Here is an 18,805-nt window from a genome sequence, read left to right as displayed (position 1 = left end):
ATTCTTTCGAGGATTTTTGCAACTCTAAATCATGACAGCTCCAGTTTTGAGATTTGCTTCCAAACTGTGACAGCATACAATATATGACGCATGGAAATGTTTAATATACAGAGAGCGGCCTCTGATATCATCAAAATTATATTGTTAAGTAAAACGCTTCGTTTGCAGCGGATCCTGCCTTCCTTGAAGACGTTCTGTTCTAACATGCTTGTTTGTCTGTCTTGGATGCATTTTAAAGGATTTTAGAGAGAGGGAATGAGGCTGTGACTTTTGCTGATTTTACTTCATGTGAGGAAGGCTGGTATGTAAATTATCTCTGTAGTCTTAATTAATGTCATGTAATGATATGTTATTTTAGCATGCACTGCGACCTGTAAACATCAGTTACTATGCACTTCCATTGATGATTGTCAGTGATTAAAGTGCATGTTTATAATGTGAATAAATGTCACAGTTTGTGATGACAGTTTTAATTATTTATGAACATAAAGTATACAGTAAAGGGCCAGGAGCTGGAAATGAACAAGAAATCTAACATGTTTACGGTTTTGGCTTTCCGTGCTCTATTACAGTTTTGTCAATTTGGAGAGAAAACAGTTTGAATGGATTCTTCCACTTCTTATTCGTGAGTATTCATAAAAAAATGAAGTAAGTAAGCACTATATGTTTCATATACAAATCTCATCCACAAGAAACAGAAACCTAAATAAGAACTTCCTTTTACATTTGACACACCTGACTCTAGGACACTTGTTCTCTGCACATCACTTTTTTTTTTGTTGCAAGGAGAGTTTTAGGAACTACAGATACAGAACTATACTTTCCTGAAAGTGTTACTTCTAAAAGTCCTCGCTCCCTCCCCTTTCGCTGGTCACTCCTTTGCACTTGTCTCTCAAACGGATGAGATGTTGAACTCTGCCGGGTGTGATGGGACAGCTTGTTTGAGAGTCCTGAGGGATTGAGGCATGAGCACACAGGGTCAGAGATACAGAGATGTGTTGCCATGGCTTCTAATCCTCATGAAACCTCAACAAGAGCAGGCAGAAATTGCTCCGTGTGCTCTCCCCTTCCACACCTCACTGCAGCTGCAGCACCTTCATGCGTAACCTTGAGCATGATGAGATGTCAGACGCCCAATTATTCCAGGGGCTAAATTTACTTTGGCTTTTCAGAAATCATCCAATTCACAGGCTTGATTTCCATAACAAACCACTGCTCACTTCTTCCTCATAGTGTGAACCCTTTGTTAGAAAGAACTGAACCTGTACACATGGCTTCTGAAAAGGCATCTTCATCATGATTAAATTGTTCATATTTTAGATTTTTTAGGCAGCTGAAAATCTCATCTCAGGTCACCTGACTCTCTCTCACACACACAAACAATTCTGCTGCCAATTTTTCGATTAAGTTGGCGTGTCATTTGATAACAGATAGCGTCAGTCAAATCTGGTATGCAATCGAACTGCCCAGACACGCAAGTACAGAAAACACGAACATAATGTACAGAACAGTACTTAAGGCTGCCAGCTGTTTTGACTAAGATAAGCATCATGGGTTTTTGTTATTTTGTTTTTTTTGACAAAGGAGCTGAGAAGTATACGAAACACGAAATCAAACAAAAGCACCGTACTACTTTTTTGTCTCCTGTTGCCTTTCGGTTTATTATTGCAGCTATAAGCATTCATATCTCACGAAGCACACTTCCTGTCAAATCAGTCTGGCTTAAACGCTGATGAAATATTTCACGGTTTTCCATTATTATGAAACATTAATGTCCCAATGGCTCCCCAGAAAACACGGTAATGTTGGTGTTCAACACGCAGTCTGGTGAAAGTAGGATGTTGCTGACAATCAGGGGGAAATTCTGCTGTTGTGAGCTGCAGTGTAAAGTTATACTTTACAGAGATTGCTCCTAAGTGCTGCTCAAAATGATTGACCCATGAGAAAAGGATGGATGGATTTAAAAAATTGGGTCATTGGATTTCTTTTTACATTTCTTCTCCACGTGTAGTTATTTATATTACAAATATTTTGACAACAGTTTTTTTTTTTTTTTTTAGCATAGTAGCAAAGAAAATCACTCCCATGATTCCCTGCCAGCCTCAATGTTATCTTTTTTGTTATTGTTTGGATTGAGAGCCTCCTGGTGGTGCAATCTATACACTGTCTTTTTAATGGCTAACAAGCAGCCTGCTACTAATTAGCATACTAATAAGAAACTAATGCATGACAACTAGTAATGGTAAATATTGTGAAATTAATTTTAAAGTGTAACTGAAGAATTTTAAAATATTAGCTGATGAGACCAAATGATTTCATTGAACAGCAGAGGGGAAGCTGTAAGTGTGCAGTCCATGTTCGGTCTTTTCACCTGAAGTAAAATAAAATGTGAGACAGTCAACATGTCAATAAGAGGCGGCGGGTGCAACGTCTTTTAAAGTACAACATGATCAGTACATGTGCTGCTAAAAATAGCTTTTAGTACACACCTTGTTTAGAGTGACAGTCAAGATTTGTTCTTTTGGCACCTCAAATATCTCTTATTGTTGACCCACTGTCAGCATTTCAGGCAATTAATGAGTCATTAAAGACATTCGTCTTCATGCTGACACCTCAGAAACAAGTCTGGCGTTTGTACTGTCTATGGTATGAAATAAAGACGATCAATGTTTGTGAATGCTGTTTGTGCGGTTCTTCCATCAAGATTGAGCAAAACCAAAAATGGGATGGAAAATTACAGTTTTAATGACAGAAACCTATTTTATTATAAAAGAGTTATGGACAGACCGATAATTCTGAGAGGAAGCATTTATTTTCTTCTAATGTAATTTATAAAGAGACAAAACCTCATGAGCTATCTTTTTTAATGATGAAATTGATGCCATGAGCTTACACAGGAAAAGAGACGCCTATAAATCAGCGTATACATTTGCAGAAAAAAGTTGTAAAATGCAATTAAAACCAAATTAAGAGATTATGTTGAGAAGTACACATGCTCTATGGACCCAGTAATGAGGAAGATCTGGGTAATAAGTTCCCACTCAAAGGTTTCAAAGGCTTACATAGAGGCTTGAAAAATTCTCGGTTTAATATCGGGGAACTATTGAATGATTTGCAGACCCATCCTGGGATTACTCCTGACGTACGTTTACCTCATCATCTGAATCTTGGTCCAAGTGTAGTATGGGCATTTTAGCTGGTAATGAAAACGACTGCAGTTCATCTTAATGTTTCGCTATGACCGACCAAAGCAAACAAATTAATCAGCAATGAGTTCGATGGTTTCTAAATGTGTTTTTCAGCCCTACATCCCGACTGTGGAGTAGGTGTCACATCAGGTGATTAAGAGTATGCAGGTGAAACAGCCTTTTCAAACTTTGGATGACGATGATGTTTGTGGTCCGAAAATGTTTTCATACATGTAGAAGACAGTATCAAGAAATGACTAATCGAATATCCAAAATCAACACAGCACCAGAGTTCCTCACAGGAGCTTTAAAGACAGAAGCATACATTTCAAGGTATTTTAATCATTGGCTGACCTAGCACAGCTGTTTGTACACATTTCAGTGACATAGGATCTGCTATTATAAACTCTTATGTCATATTGACAGATCGACGAAAATGTTCCATGAAATTACCAAAAACAAAAAGTCTAATAAATAACCAATCGAGCTTGTTGTCTCATTGGACAATGACTATCTAAAAGTTGTCAGTCAGAGTCTCACTCCCAGTTCACATGAGTTTCATTTGATTAAAAAAATGTCAACAGAAAAGGAAACGCATTGTTCTGATCTGTTAAGTAATACGTATTCAGCTCTCAGTCATCAGCTATAGTTTCCACTGCTGTGTCAGCTGCTGTACAACTGGAAAAGAACCCACAGCAGGGTGAGAAAGTGACTCATTCATTCATCTTTGATTCAAGTGTTTGCTACTTTAGTGTTTTGACAGACTAAAAAAAAAGCTCCACAGCCACAATGGTTAAAGTGTCACTGTGATCTGTGGAAGTGGAAGTGTCCTACTTTGCAGCCATAAAAGACACTGAGCAATGAGTCTTATTCCTTTTAACATACTTTGTTTTTGTTGGTTGATGGCTGAATCTTGTACTTTTTGTTGAATGTCATTCGGTTTTCAAATTCTCCTTCCATCCTGTAAACTTAACTCTCTATTAGTGGTGCCAGAGTACTGACCTCAGAGCGAGGACTCTTTTTAAATGCAAGGATGTCTTCCCCTTCTTTGATCCCTTTTTTGGAGGCTTGACATGCCTGAAAAATCACCAAATCTGACATGTACATCAAGTCTGGAGAACAGCTTGATATTTTTCTGGTTTTGAAGATGACTTTTGTGAAAGATTCACCAAGTCAAGACCTACAAAGACTTCTCTTGCACCCATAGAAAAGAGCAAGGCCTCCATACTTGAACAAACCCGTCCTATGGGGGGCCCGACATGTGCAAAGGCGTGAAGGCCAGCGAGTTCAGTGAAGCTCAGTTTGACAACTGTTTTTGTCCATAAAGTCTTAATATCATACTGCTCATGGATTTATCTTTGTACTTAATAATCTTGTTTAATTCTTCCCTTTTCTTATGCTTTTCTTGAATTTCCCTCGGGATCAATAAAGTATCTCTCTCTCTCTCTCTCTCCCCATCTATCTGTCTGTCTGTCTGTCTGTCTGTCTATCTATCTATCTGTCTATCTATCTGTCTATCTATCTACAGTATCTATCTATCTATCTATCTATCTATCTATCTATCTATCTATCTATCTATCTATCTATCTATCTATCTATCTATCTATCTATCTATCTATCTATCTATCTATCTATCTATCTATCTATCTATCTATCTATCTATCTATCTATCTATCTATCTATCTATCTGCTCCATGAATACATTTCACTTGCCTTGAATTGTCCTTTTTGCTGTTTCTAATCAAGGGACAAGTTAAGTGCTGTCTTCAAATACACACCCAGAATCAATCCAAGGAAATGATAGTGCTTGTCTTTTCAATCAAATGGGCAGTGCTATGTCTTGTGGCGTAATAAAGACTTATATCGACATCACAACATCAAACCATACCTTGGTAGAAGTTGTTCCAACCTCAGGGTCATGACCCCCTGTATGCTCATTAGCTCCAAAGAGTAGTCTGAAGATTATTCAGAAAACAGGCACACAGAGAACCCGTCTGAAGCAGGAGCATCTGATGACTTGTTTTTTTTTAAAAGCGAGCTACCAAAGCAAAAGGCTGTTAAGCAGACTGAATGTGTGAAATCATTTGAACATTTTGAAACCAAAATAAACATGAAACAAACAACATCCTGTGACTCAACAGATATGAATCAATAAGATAAGCTGATTGAAATCTGATTTTCACTTTTTCCATTTCATTTTAATTGAGAAATAACAGCAAGTAGTGGCAAAAACAGAACACGACCTAAGGCAGGTAACTTCCTGCATGAAAAAAAAAGTTTATCAGGAAGAAAGTGAGCATTGTTATCAGACCAAACACACAAAGTGCAGACAAGCAATGCTTTTAAATACTGTATAAGAACACAGTGAAATAGAGCCCTGGTTTTATCTACCCCACTGTCAACAAGGCATAATCCCAATATGAGCATTATATCTGAGAACGGTAGTCTGGTTTCTTAGTGTGGAGGTGTTTAAAGGATTTTAAATGTTTAGAAATTAGTTGCAAATCAACTCCAATGTGTTTTAGTCATTCAGTAAATCAGACAACAAACCATATAAAATCATGTGCATATACAGTACCTTGTGAGAATATAAACTGAGGTTTGTGGTCACAGAGGCTAAAAGAAAACCAAACTGAAGGTTCATGTTGGTACCTTACTTTTTTGTTAAGTCCTGTGAGGTAGCCAACGTTGCTTCACTGGTTAAGCTTTCTGTCCTGGGGGGTTTAATATGCTGCTTACAAGAGGCAGATTCACTATTTCAAATGTTTTATTTTCTTTGAAAGACTGGGATTCCTGATTTACCAAAAGTGGTCAAAATGTAATAAAAGATCTGTAATAAGAGCTGTGAGAGTGAATCACATCACAACAGTGAAGCTGCTGCTGTTAGCTGTAGACCATTACAATTAAACCCTTTTCACACATACGGAAATCTCCTCCGGAGGGGCTGTATGCGTGAACACAACGAGCCTGACTGATCACGATGACGTTTATAAAGTAGTTTGCATTCACTCAACGTTCACATCTGTGCTGAAAGTACCGTTCAGTCAAGCATGCAATATCAAGGGTGTCGTCCGCTAACTGCAGTCAACTCCCTAACCTGCTGTAACCCCTGCAGTCTTTGTGCGGAAAGTTTGAAATCATCCCACTTCAGCTTTCTCCCAACCACAAACACACCACTATACACAATGAAGAGACCCCTGAGGGAATCCTGAAAAGCACCACACGCACCACCCACCCTCAGCCAAATATACGCACAAGCAGCAGCTTTGAGAGTGGAAGAATTTACATTACAGTTTCATGGGAAATTCAAGTGGAGGAACTTTGAGGCGATGATTTGAATGATCAATTGAGGCGGTTCACGTGTGAGTGCATCAATGTGTAGGAGTGTCATAAGTGTGTGATCTTTTGGGTTTGCACCGTTTCAGGACATGTAGAAACTTCCCAGTTGACTTCCTGTCTTCTTTATGCTTTTTCACACACTGAGAGATTAAAGTGATAGATAGATACCTAACTGTAAACACAGCATCAGAATCATTTCAAGACTTCATTGTTGTAAAGTTTTAAGCATCACTTTTATATCCTCCATGAATAAAAGGCATGTTCTCTGGCCTCAGTCAACCTCTGAGTTTTCCTCTTCATCCAGCTTCTGCTTCGACTCTCACTGGAATTTTACAGCAGTGAGTCAGAGACGGAGCGGACTGAGTCTTGCAGCCGTCAGCTGAATGTGTATCCAAAAGGCATTCAGGTACCTGTACCAGCAGGTCCCCGGCATCATAGGCGTTTTCCTTTTCCTGCCAGTTTTAGGGCGAGTGCTGGATGTAATGGTGGTTTTTTTTACAGACAAAGCCAAACACTAAATACCGTCATAGCACCTCAAAGGACCGGGGATGTTAAAATGCCGAAACTTTTGTTTTCAAGGATTACATTTAATGAAATTAAAGACCTGATGCAGAATGTGAAGCGGCCCAGAAGGTAAGACTAATGACTGAGTAATAACTGAGTTAAGTTGATCAAACGTGTCCACTGAAAATTAAAAACTGCTTTATTTGTTTTGCAGAATTGATATTGTTCTGAATCGAAAAAGGTATAAGAAAAGAGTCCACGACCTTGTGGTGCAAAAAACTGACGATGACACACGTCCTTCAAAAATGAGGTAAACTTAATTGGTACCATGTTTGACTTTTGCTGTACAGCTTCCTATTATCATGAAATGAAAACTCAAATCTCTTTGTTTAATTAGTTGGCAGACTGAACATGAACTACATCCAACTCTGGAAAAACTTCTTCAGGAGAAAAGTAAGAATAATCTAATAATCATTCTGTCTGAACGAATGAGATGCTAGTTTTCTGAACATAAAATTAACCATGAACAAAACATGTAAAATGTGTTTCTGATTGCACAGACAATTCAAGCAAAAATACTGAAATACATTTTTTCCATCTGTATAGAATATTTAGCAGCTTTTCGTGCATTCCTGCAGTCAGAGTTCAGTGAAGAAAACATTGAGTTCTGGCTTGCATGTGAAGACTTCAGGTCAACCACCTCATCGGGGGACCTTCACTGGAAAGCCGAGAAGATCTACAAGGAGTTCATCGAGCCTACAGCCTGCAGAGAGGTCAGTTTGTCAGATGTACCATCTGTGGCTGTGGTTCACGATGGACTGGCTCTGGAGCTGAATGAAAGCAGACAGTGAAAATTAAACTCTCAAATTGGTATTGCAAAACAGGGAAATGGGTTGTTGCATCAGCACAAGATTGCACCCCACAGTGTAAAGAAGAATAAGTTAAAGACTGACAAAGTGGGTGAAGAAACACGGATAAATACAACGTTTCACAACTTCCACTGAATTCATTGCTGTGTGCTGTAATGTTGGCACACTGAAGTGAAGATACATCCTGTGGGGTGCGGTCCAATAGCAACTTATGAACTCAGATGAATCCAGATGAGAATCCATATCTCTTCACAGATATTCAACTCCTTGGTTGATACCAATTTGGGGTGCAAATAAGTCATTAAGAGCCTAAACTTGAATTTCCCTCGGGATCAATAAAGTATCTATCTATCTAAACTTATGAGCATTTATACAGCCATGCAATTCTGCAAGAGTGCTGTGACAAAGGTCTGCCATCATTTGTACATTCATATTACTATAGTCGAAGGGACATTGCTTTATGCTGTTGTGGAGGCACTAGGAACATTGATGGGGGTACACAGGTGGGATCACTTCGTAGCCCCTTTGACCTCTGTGTCATTCATAGAGAAGGTGGAATGTCACACTGGCGAAAATTGGCGCCTTTAACGGTCAGTCTAAATATCAATCAAGCATTATTTATCATGGCACCCAGTGGAGATTCTAGAGTCTGGTGGGGCCCTGGGCAAAAATCCATTGGGGGGCTCCTATCTGAAAAAGATGGATAACTCCTCTTCATTTTTCTTTGTTTACTTTCATTCATAAATTTGGTTTTCACGGCAATAATGCTCGCAATCCTCAGCAGGGAAATCAGAGTGAGTACTGTCAGGTGAGGCCTCCTTAGGGAGGTTATACTGTCATTGCATAATATGTACATTTTGAGTCACTGTTTTGGTTTAAGTTAATCCATGGGCTGGAGATAGTTTAAACATGAGTGGCTCTATCATACTGTGCTGTAAGGGAGAGGGAAGAGATGTATTTTTAGCTGCCTGAAAAATCAAAAATCCATTGTAAGCTCATCCCAAACCTTATTGTTTTCTCTCTAGATCAATGTTGACTTTCACATAAAAGAGAAGATCAAGAAGTCTTTGGAGAAGCCGAGTCTTTCATGCTTTGATGAGGCCCAGAGACATGTTTATCTGCTGATGGAAAGAGACTCTTGGCCCAGATTCCTGCACTCAGATGCCTACCTAAGTCTGAAGAACAAATCCAGAACTCTTTGGTACATTTAGTTTGACAATCAAAACATGCGCTGTATCAACCATAGACTGTATATAGGAAGTGGATCGAGCTAAGATGACCAAAGCGATTGTTTTTTTATTGTTTATTGTTTGGCATTTGTCTGTGGTCTTCTTGTTTCATGGAAATTGGGGTAAGCATATTTGGAGAACAGATGACTGAGCTAGAAATGAGCGACGGTTGGTCAACGATCAACGATATTGGTCAACGCTAAAACTAGCTTATTTTTTTGTCATCAAATTTTTGTTGTTTTCTTTTGTTGTTGTTTTTAACCATGGTGGCAAAATAGTAAATCACAAAAACTAGCTTGTTTAAAAAAGAGCATCTGATGTTCCAGCTCTGTTATTTTCAATGGGTTGTTTGACTGGTTAAAAAAACCAAAACAAAACATGTTTTGCCCCAATAACCAACTCCTGATGCTTCCTGTCAATAGAACTTAATTATGAGTGAAGCATTTTCTTCTTTCAAGACTCAAACACAGTGATCTGTCAATCAAAAGTGCCGACCTGACTCATACCCTGTTTTACTGTCACGTTTTACAAAAAAAAAAAAAAAGCTGTACTGGTGAAGAATTCAATTCATTGATACCATAAAGTCATTCATAAACGTTGACTGAGATGACAAATCTGGTGATATTCAGGCTTATTTTGTCATAGACCCGCAGAGTCCCCATCGGTAAATTAATGAATACAGGACTACTTGCAAGACTCAGAGGTTACATCCACTTCAACTGTACAGTTTATGATCCTGATGGTGCTTCTCTGATTCTCACTTTATCCTTTTTTCTTCTTGATTGTGATAAAACGTTAAGTGTCACTGTCGGGGTGCTGAGAGATAACGTATTGATGAAATGTTAAATGGAAAATAATGAAAATCAAAAAGAAAAGTTACGTGAGTGGGAAAGAAGTATGTGAATGATGGGGAAAAAGAGTTATGTCACAATCAGCAGTGTATCGGTGCAAATGTATGGAGTTAACTGGAATACAGTATGTGCTACCTGAACGTTTTTTGTAAGTTTATGTGGAGTTCAAAGAATGATAGAAAATATAGAAAGTTATACGAATGGTTTCTGACATGAGGAATAAAATGGCCATTTTTAAATCATTGGGCAATGTATTTATTTTTACAAAACGAACGCCTTCTCGTCCTACTTTGGCCACGTTCTCACACATGACGTCCTGTATGACTATTCTTAAGTGTTTCCATGCTGTCAGAAGATGTGAGACAAAGGTTTATATTTGTCTGTCTGACTTGAGCTGTAGAGATGGGCATGAGTCAAAAACAAAAAAAAAGGAACAGTTTCCAGTGTTCACCCAGCAAGGAGATTCTGTTTTTGGTCACATGTTTGATCTATCCTCTAATTAGGTACAGAGATGACTCCACACACCAGCAGTAGGGTTTACCAAACTGGAATAAAGTAACCCTGCAGTAACCCTTGATCCCGCTCAGTTCTGTAAATGGCCTTATTCTGCAGGATAGCGCCTTAAAAAGGAGTACAGAGGCAGCTAATAATAACTCAGGAGCTGAAACGACAACAGAGGAGTCATCAGACAACCTGAGGCGTAACAGATCAGCCTGAATGTGCTGCCTTGTTAGGGGAATAATCTCATCATCTAAAGACAATGATGGCAGAGATACACACAACTGCTGTTCTCTGGGGAAAAAACCTTTAAGAGTTATTCCTCTGGGGAAAGATCCCAATGAGTATTGCCAAACAAAAACAACAAACACATTAATTATGTTAATTGTGTATGTCTTAAATTACATTATAAAGATTACAGCCTTATTTTGTAAGATTTTAAAAAGCTAGTTTTGTGTCTTCCAAACATTTAATCAAAAACTACAGAGCCCCTGAAGAAAAATAATTATTGTGCTCAATTACAATTATTCCATGTGGACAAGTTAGATGATATGAACCTCTTTGGTTGGTTTGGGGGGGGGGGGGGGGGGGGGCGACTACACTACCCACAATCCTAGAGTGCCACAGTGATGTCTCTAAAAAGGGGGGGCCTGCTGTTACCATGGAAATGGTTACTGCTCTTGTGAACTTCAGCAGACAAATGTAAAAAAGATGTTCTGTGTAGGTTCAGAAAGAAGCCAAGTGAACTATTTACGTTTGTTGGCTTTTGGTATCCCAATGGATTGTGGATTGCATAGTTTGCTTCACTCCAGGAAAAAAATGTACACTTGCACCTTTGACTCTTCTTCAGTTTTTCCTTACTTTTTTGTGCCAAATGAAATGTTTAGCCATTACGAGTATTTGGTTAGATAGTTTTCAGAAATGTCAATGGGGGAACCACAGGCATCAAAAAGTGGGTGGTCACTGTTGTGCTATATTTGCATTTTAAAGTCTAGACGTCATAAAGCAGCAAACTTTTTTTCTGGTGTATTTCAAGGAGAAAGAATAACCTGTTTTATATTCTAAACATTGTATTCTGCTTGACCAAACATCAGCAACTAAATAAAGACACAACAAACTGCCAAAACATGCTACCAGTCTCTGGTTCGTATGGGCCAATCCACAGTTTAATTCGATGTCAAACGTCAGTATGAGTACACTGCGGTGTCAGGGGTTGCTCCTAATAAATGCTCGAGGTCTCACATCTCCTGCATCACATGGCGCACTATCCTTCACACACAATCTGTCGCTGTTTTCTCACAACCCAGCACAGCTACCATGGTAACGAAGAAGGAAGTGAGTACTGTAGATGGCACAGTGTTAGTCAAGACCGTCACACTTGGGGAACTTCCCAGATCTGGATACTGCAGGCTAATGGTCGTAGCATCGGTGCTTTCTATACTGCCGGGTTCCTCCATAGAGTCACAATTTTGTATAAAAGGGACAGCTTTCATTTCTCTGTGTTTGGTGTCTCTCCGTAACGCTTCAGCACTTATAACCGTGTTTGGGCAAAGGAGAGCAGCATCAGTGAAGCCAAGCCAAAGGGTAGATTGTGAGAGAACGGCCTGGCGTCAGATGGGGAGCAGGAAAAAGCCACATTTAATCAGGTTCCCCATAACAAAGACGTCCTGTGAGGTCTTTTAATCACCCTGTCAGACCTCTTTCTGCTGGACTCTGTTCTCTTAAACCTGGTATATCTTTAAGAGGCAATAGAGTTCAAGGATTAATCAGAACATTTACATTCAGATGGTTAAAGCCAATTTATTGTCTTAGTCTCAATAACACTGGACTTTTAAGATGCGTGGAAACAAATTAGTCAGACTGGAATCATACGCCTCAAATTTATTGAGGTCTGACAATCAAACTTAGAAAAAATGGTTGGGAATCGATTTACACTACACACGCATGAAAAAGGCTTGATTCCTCACTGGACTAGGTGTTCTTCACATTCTCCACAGTCCCCACAACGGGCTTTGACCAGGAAGTCGAAGAGTGTAAATGTGTAGACTATAGCAGAAGGCACGTCGATGTGCGCCTTTAGATATCACCAAAACGTGCTCCCATGTGCACCAAAAGTAAAACTTAGAGTATGTACCAGATGCACAGAGCTGTAATGTGTCCACGTTTTCAATGTTCAACATTTCATTCAATTCAATTTCAACTTTATTTGTGAGGGACAGTGTGCAATGAAAACACAAACGTAACCATTTGATGCATTGCACCTGAGTAAAAGCAAACATCACTCAGCAAGTAAAATATAGCAATATATACATAAAATGTCCCTTGCAGACACACACACACACACACACACACACACACACACAGGCCATATAACATATAACATCTTGTTTTGTTAATGTCTCGGTTGTAGAAATCCTGTCTTGGCTTGTTATTATGAAAATGGATCCCTCATGATGAAAAGTTGCTGTGTAATGTATGAAATGTACACAAAAGGCTGTTTCTGCAGTGTGCTGTAAATGTTTTTTTGTCTGCCACGACCTAATGGCATTGATTACAGGCAATTAAAAATGAAGCCATGGACATTGTCAAACTTGTTGCTGATGGTCAGTATTAAATTTCAGTCTTTTTCCGGACCAGATCAAACTCCTTACAGGAGCTTTAAGTTCTTCCTACATCGACCTTTTCAGGTTATAAAACCAAGGGCAACACTGTGATCGCCCTAAAGCAAAAACTCTCCTAAATTATGTGCCTCTATTAAACTTCAGACATCTCCTCTTGACTTACAAGCTTGGCTGTGAAGAAGTGCTATTTTAAACACTTTTTCCTTCAGACATGGCTTGGAACAACACTTTGTACACTAAGCATGCCCCCGCCTTCAAGATAAGACAAAAGTTCAGGATGGGATGTGGAAGCCTATAAATTCCCACAACTTGTTTCTTCAGCAGCCTCTACAACGCCAGACAAAATAAATCATGGAACAGCACTGATTTGGAGGACACATACAATGTCAAAGGTCAGTGCTACTAAAGCTAATTTCAGCTAACGCTAGTCACTCGCCAAGAAACTGTCCGGTTCACTAGAAGTTCTCACACCAAGCCTTGATTTCTGGCCAAGCCAGACCAAGCTCAACCTGAAGATGGATAAAAAAATAAATAAAAAAAACCTCTTACAAACAAACCTCTTACACTTTTAAAACAATGCAATAACCGGGTCTAAATGGCTGAACCGGACTTCTCTTCTTTCCTCTACTTTGGGATTTCTACGTTCTTTTGTAACAATTTTAAAATGAGTAATGTTATTGTAAATTTAGTCAGTTGTCAATAATGTACATTTAGATATTTGGCTCATTTCTTAAGTTTACTTCAGCTTGTGACTATACTGACCATGTGACGTGTGTAAATCTTGAAAGGAAGTAGGCGACTATTTGCTACCCGCCCTCATGGAGGCTTATAGGCCTGAAACAAGTTGGCAGGGTTTTATAAGTGTAAGGCCCTGATGAATCAAAGGAGTTTTAATAACCTTTGACCTCTTCAACAGCTTCTCAGCTGGAAAGACCTGGAGTAATGAAGAGCAGCAGGCAGACATTTAACCTTTCTGAACACCTCTCTATTTGTCCTGACCTGATGTTACAATTTCTATAATATGATGTGAATTCACTTTACATTGACTTGTGATGTGACCACTCTTCTAAAACTCTTCTAATACCACACTTCAGATCTGTCTTAAACCTCTGGAGGATGTCAAAGCGAGCCTTTGCTCGTCCTTGTTGCTTGCTTTCACAGCCTTTCTACTGTTGTACATGTTTGTTTAAATATTCCCAGTCACACTTGCATTAAATGTTTTTTTAGAGCATGCAAAAAGGAAAGAAAAGCAGAAACTGTGGCTGAAACAAGAGCAGTCATGATGTGACATTCTGACAATTATTCTAACTTCCTGTTGCTTTCCTGAGTCTCTGTTGCAATCAATTTGCCGTTTCCTCTTTCTCACATATGGCCGTATCCCTGCGTTGCATGAATTTTCACCACACTTTTGAATTTCCGCTTGGTGGAGCAATACATGTTGAAGTGGTGAAAATTCGAAGGCAACAGTCCATCTATTGGTCAAGCTTCAACCTAACGAAACACAGTGTGTGAAGGTCACAATTTGCCTATTACAGTCACTATTACTGTAATTTGCATCTGCTCTGCTGCCAGACTAAAACTGACGTGAACACACAGCATGCTTGGTGTTGACCTCATCCACATAGGAGGAGGGAAAAGATCTGCTGCAGCAGAAGGAAGAGGAAAGGACGCAGAGTGACTTAATAGGGAGTAAGGCATCAAGAGGAGGGAGGCACACATGCAGCACAGCGTGCGTATGTGTTGATTCTGACAGCGAGGTGGGAGGAGAGGAGGAACGGGAGGAGGAGGAGGAAGGGGTGCTTCCTCTTCAGTCAGAGGCTGAGCTGCTGATGTATCCCAGTAGTCCGTGGCAACAGGAGACCTCAGTATAAAAAGCGGCGTCGCAGGGGGAACCCTCCTAAGAGTCTCTCAGCCGCAGCATGACCAGGACGAAGAGCCTGGGAGTTCGGACTTAACAAAACAATGCCCAGCCTAATCGCCGAACCACTCAACACAGAACAGTTCATCATGGACAGAGATGACAGGAAGAGAAACAAGAACATGTGAGTGAAACTTTTGCTAAAACGCGAATGTGGGGTTGCCTGGTGTTTTCTTGAATGTGGGTTGTTTGTTTGTTTTTTCTTTTGACTTTGCAAAGCGGCATTTTGCTTTTTTCGGTTCTCACGGCTAAGCTTTCAGACACAAGAGCACACAGGGATATGATGGGTGGATGCTTCATGGTGTATCTCCTGAAAATAGCTTAAGTTAATAATGTCATCTAACTTTACAGTCCTGCATGCTCTCTTTTTTTTTAATTTGCTAACATGCCAAACATACTTTAACAGATTCACACAAGGCTAATTAAACTGCACTTAATCCTGTAGGCTAATACGTATATATATGTATATTTATATGTATGCATTTCTTATCTCTATACAGTGGAAAGAACTTTATGTGCCGACTCCAAGGCATGTTCTCACACTCATCCAGCTCTGAGAGGTAAGGGGACTTATGGAGTGTTTTGCATACATTTCAGTTTTAAAATAGCCAGCCTGCTCCTATCATTTCCATCTATGGCATCATGAAAAGGATTCAAATGAACTTGAGACACCATGTTTGCTTTGGCACAGCGCACAAGCACGCCAACGAGATCCCATGGTTGGACATTTTTGTACAAACTTGATAAGCACATCTGCTATGTTTTCTCGATTACACAGCTCCCGTGTCCTTGCAGTTCACCCCCACAGCTTCATTTTACCCAAATTCAATTCTTGTCGAGTGATCAAACTTAACTTCTTTCTCAGCAGGCTAACTTTAGAAGACACCCAACAATGGTCACAGTCATTGGAGCGACTTCTGGAGTCTAAATGTAGGTTGACTTTCCCCTCGAGGACAATAACGCTGCTCAAACAGTACTTCATGTTTGTGTGGAAAAGAGTTTGAAGAGGATTCTTGAAGCTGAAAAAGGATGTGATCTTTGCGTAACGCTTGGTGTGTTTTCTCTGCTTTCCCTTTAGATGGTCTGGCTACTTTTCGCAACTTCCTCAAATCTGAATACAGTGATGAAAATATTGAGTTCTGGCTCACCTGCGAGGACTATAAGAAGATCAAGTCTTCATTCAGGATGTCCTCGAGAGCTAAGAAGATTTATGAGCAGTTTGTCAAAGCAGAATCTCCTAAAGAGGTAACTTAAAATCTCTCGTGGTTGACATCTTTAAATCCTGTTACGTCAGATTAAAATGAGGATGCATAGAGAGCACTGACAGATGCTGAATCTCTGATCTCTGATCTGGTCTCGCTCCTGGCTCAGATCCCCTCATTCCAACCTCTCTGTCTCATTCCAGATCAACATCGACTATCACACTCGAGAGCAGATCAAAAGAAGCGTCAAGTCTCCCAACCTGCACTGCTTTGACGAGGCTCAGAAGATGGTTTACGGGCTGATGGAAAGAGACTCGTACCCGCGGTTCCTCCGCTCTGACATTTATAGAACTCTCCTGGAAAACCTAGCTGCTGATGCTGCGAAGGGTTGAGAAGCACGATCTCAGGGGCGGAGAATGGACTTAAAAAAAAAACATAACTGGAATGTTTGAGCTCCTTCAGGAGGAAGGACTGGACACAAAGAAGGAAGGAAGGTCGCACGGCCCGCCCCGCGGACACGCACCTCGGAGGGCGACACTAGATCCTGAAGCAAACAATGGAGGATCCCCACACTGAGAACTTCCCAACAGAGGGTCTTGGAAACTAAGTAAAACAAATAAACGGACCAACCTGACTGAAAAGGACCCCATAGTGTGTTTACACGGGATAAAACGGTGTACGCAGGCCCCTTGAACACTTTTTGGTCATTGAATGAATCAGTAAGGGTGACTGACGCACACTCTGACCGCAAAGTTGCGCAATCAAAACCATGCAGCGGACCTCCTTTGGCCTTCTTTGCAGAGGTGTTTCCTGTGCAGATAAAGATAGTGGTTGTAAGATGCAATGGTCAGATTTGATTAGCTGTGTGTGTGTGTGTTTGAGAGAGAGAAAATGTAGTTGTAGTTTTTAAGTGCTACCGACAGAACAAGCTGTCACTATAAGAGTTGGCCAATTATCTAACGACAGCACTTAGGAAGCCAACAAATCCATAGCAGAACTGGGACTCAAAAATGATGTGTCATCATTAGCACAGGGTTGCAGAAGGCCACTTAGTTCTGCAAGAGGTGATGTGGGACACTTCGAAAGGAGGATTGTCTTCTTCTTTTGTTTAATTGGAGAGAGATGGGATTTAAAAAAACTGATACTTTTAGGTTTGAAGCTTCCCAGGAGTGATTTATGTGCCAACGTTTGATGTCTTTATCACTTTAAACAAAAACGTAAAAGTAGCTCTTATTTAAATTAAAATACAGGACCGATACATTTTTTAACTGTGCACTTTTTTTTTTCTTTCTGTGAGGAAGTGGAACTTAACTCTGCACTACAGCAACTAAGAAGTTCCCAATTTGTGCAGCCGGTGACGTCTTATTGAATTTCATAGCACAGTGAAGACTGCTGGCCGTTAACCCTGTTCTTACAGCACTTAAGTGTTGAGAGTTGTGACTTTATGTATGAAACTATTTGAGTGGAATTATTATAACGATAGAATGTCTCACGTTGCATGATAGGATGTTAAAACTCTTTGTACACTCTGAGAATAAGCCTTGTTACTGCTTACAAAAGCATGGTGTTTGAATGTATTCTTAGGAGTCAATAGTTAACTTAAACAGTGCATTATTTATTGTTCATTGTCACCATTTGAGTTAAGTGTTGCAGTGTTGAAGTGCTTGTTAAAATGTTAGAGATTTCAAAGACATTAAATTATTCAAATTGCAGCTTGGCATGAAGGGATTTTTCTTTACATCTACACTCCCACACTGTAGTTTCTACTTTCTCTTACAGTGACTCAGTGAACCATTGTGTAAGAGTATTAATGCCCTGTTTGCATAAAGATAGTCTGTTATATGTTTAAAGCAGCCCTGTTATCACACAAGTATGGAAACATGAAGGCTGTGCCAAGTTCTGTTAGGTTGAAAAATGATTTTCACTACAGAGCAGTCGTTGGCGAGAGTAAGCTCTCAATCGTCACAAGTGTGTATATATATACAGTATGTTTCTCACAAACGCTGCTCCGGGTCTTTCACATTCCAACAGTTTAGACTTTATTCGGAGAAACCTGTGCCGCCCCAAGCGGCAACCTCTGGTCTTACAAAATTAGGAAGTGCAAACATCCTGCAGTTCCTCGAGTGTCCACTTGAGGCTGGCTCCAAAAACACAGGAAGTCACATGAACACAAAAGCAAAAATTAGCATGTTTACAGTCTGGTACATAAAAAAAAAAAAAAAAAAAAAGGTGGGATTAGTAATTGTCATCACTGGAACACGTTGTGAGGGGGTAAGTTTATTATACGATGGGTGTTTAACTTAACTGACATGATTGATAGGTGGGCGTAATTTAACATGGCGTTGAGAGTCAATAGCCTTAGCTCCAGCTCTCAGCCTGTCGTTAGGTTGACTCAAATTTACGTTGAGTCAGGATTTCCAGCATGGCGGGCCTCCAGAGCCCCCTGGAGGAACAGATGGATGACGTCACTCAAGCTTCGTCCATTAATATTTACAGTCTACAGAGTAGCCCTTATCAGGAAGGCAGACACTGAGAAGGAGAATACTCAAAGGAGCACATTTCTGCTGTTGTGGCATATAACAGATG

The 18,805-nt window shown here is 39.9% G+C and overlaps 2 protein-coding genes across 3 annotated transcripts; both read left to right on the top strand.

The window, feature by feature from the left end:
* The first annotated feature begins 579 nt into the window (after nucleotides 1-579).
* Nucleotides 580-10,203, top strand: LOC306828131 (regulator of G-protein signaling 21-like). The gene is made up of 6 exons (XM_079350383.1): nucleotides 580-648; nucleotides 7,029-7,160; nucleotides 7,246-7,341; nucleotides 7,429-7,484; nucleotides 7,638-7,804; nucleotides 8,926-10,203. The coding sequence occupies exons 1-6, from the start codon at nucleotides 644-646 to the stop codon at nucleotides 9,109-9,111; spliced, it is 642 nt and encodes a 213-aa protein (XP_079206509.1). The 5' UTR covers nucleotides 580-643; the 3' UTR covers nucleotides 9,112-10,203.
* A 4,694-nt stretch (nucleotides 10,204-14,897) lies between these two features.
* On the top strand, nucleotides 14,898-17,931 carry LOC306828132 (regulator of G-protein signaling 21-like). 2 transcript variants are annotated; one of them, XM_079350385.1, is made up of 5 exons: nucleotides 14,898-15,141; nucleotides 15,518-15,577; nucleotides 15,886-15,947; nucleotides 16,096-16,262; nucleotides 16,423-17,931. In XM_079350385.1, exons 1-5 carry the CDS (start codon nucleotides 15,062-15,064, stop codon nucleotides 16,609-16,611), a joined length of 558 nt encoding a protein of 185 aa, XP_079206511.1. In that variant the 5' UTR covers nucleotides 14,898-15,061; the 3' UTR covers nucleotides 16,612-17,931. The 2 variants fall into 2 exon arrangements, with proteins under 2 accessions (XP_079206511.1, XP_079206510.1); XM_079350384.1 differs by having other exon boundaries at nucleotides 14,900-15,141; nucleotides 15,883-15,947.
* Nucleotides 17,932-18,805: the final 874 nt, after the last annotated feature.

The sequence above is a fragment of the Symphodus melops genome (assembly GCF_947650265.1).
Source record: "Symphodus melops genome assembly, chromosome: 8".
In the NCBI taxonomy this organism is placed as follows: domain Eukaryota; kingdom Metazoa; phylum Chordata; class Actinopteri; order Labriformes; family Labridae; genus Symphodus; species Symphodus melops.
This window is presented reverse-complemented; position numbering and strand designations above follow the sequence as displayed.

Bases quoted from the DNA above. Each gene is read 5' to 3' on its own strand.
- LOC306828131 (XM_079350383.1), top strand. The intron at 7,161-7,245 runs GTAAGACTAATG...TTTGTTTTGCAG, and splicing joins AATGTGAAGCGGCCCAGAAG to AATTGATATTGTTCTGAATC. The intron at 7,485-7,637 runs GTAAGAATAATC...CCATCTGTATAG, and splicing joins AAAACTTCTTCAGGAGAAAA to AATATTTAGCAGCTTTTCGT.
- LOC306828132 (XM_079350384.1), top strand. From the start codon at position 15,062: ATGCCCAGCCTAATCGCCGAACCACTCAACACAGAACAGTTCATCATG. The intron at 15,142-15,517 runs GTGAGTGAAACT...ATCTCTATACAG, and splicing joins AGGAAGAGAAACAAGAACAT to TGGAAAGAACTTTATGTGCC. The intron at 15,578-15,882 runs GTAAGGGGACTT...CTTCTTTCTCAG, and splicing joins CACTCATCCAGCTCTGAGAG to CAGGCTAACTTTAGAAGACA.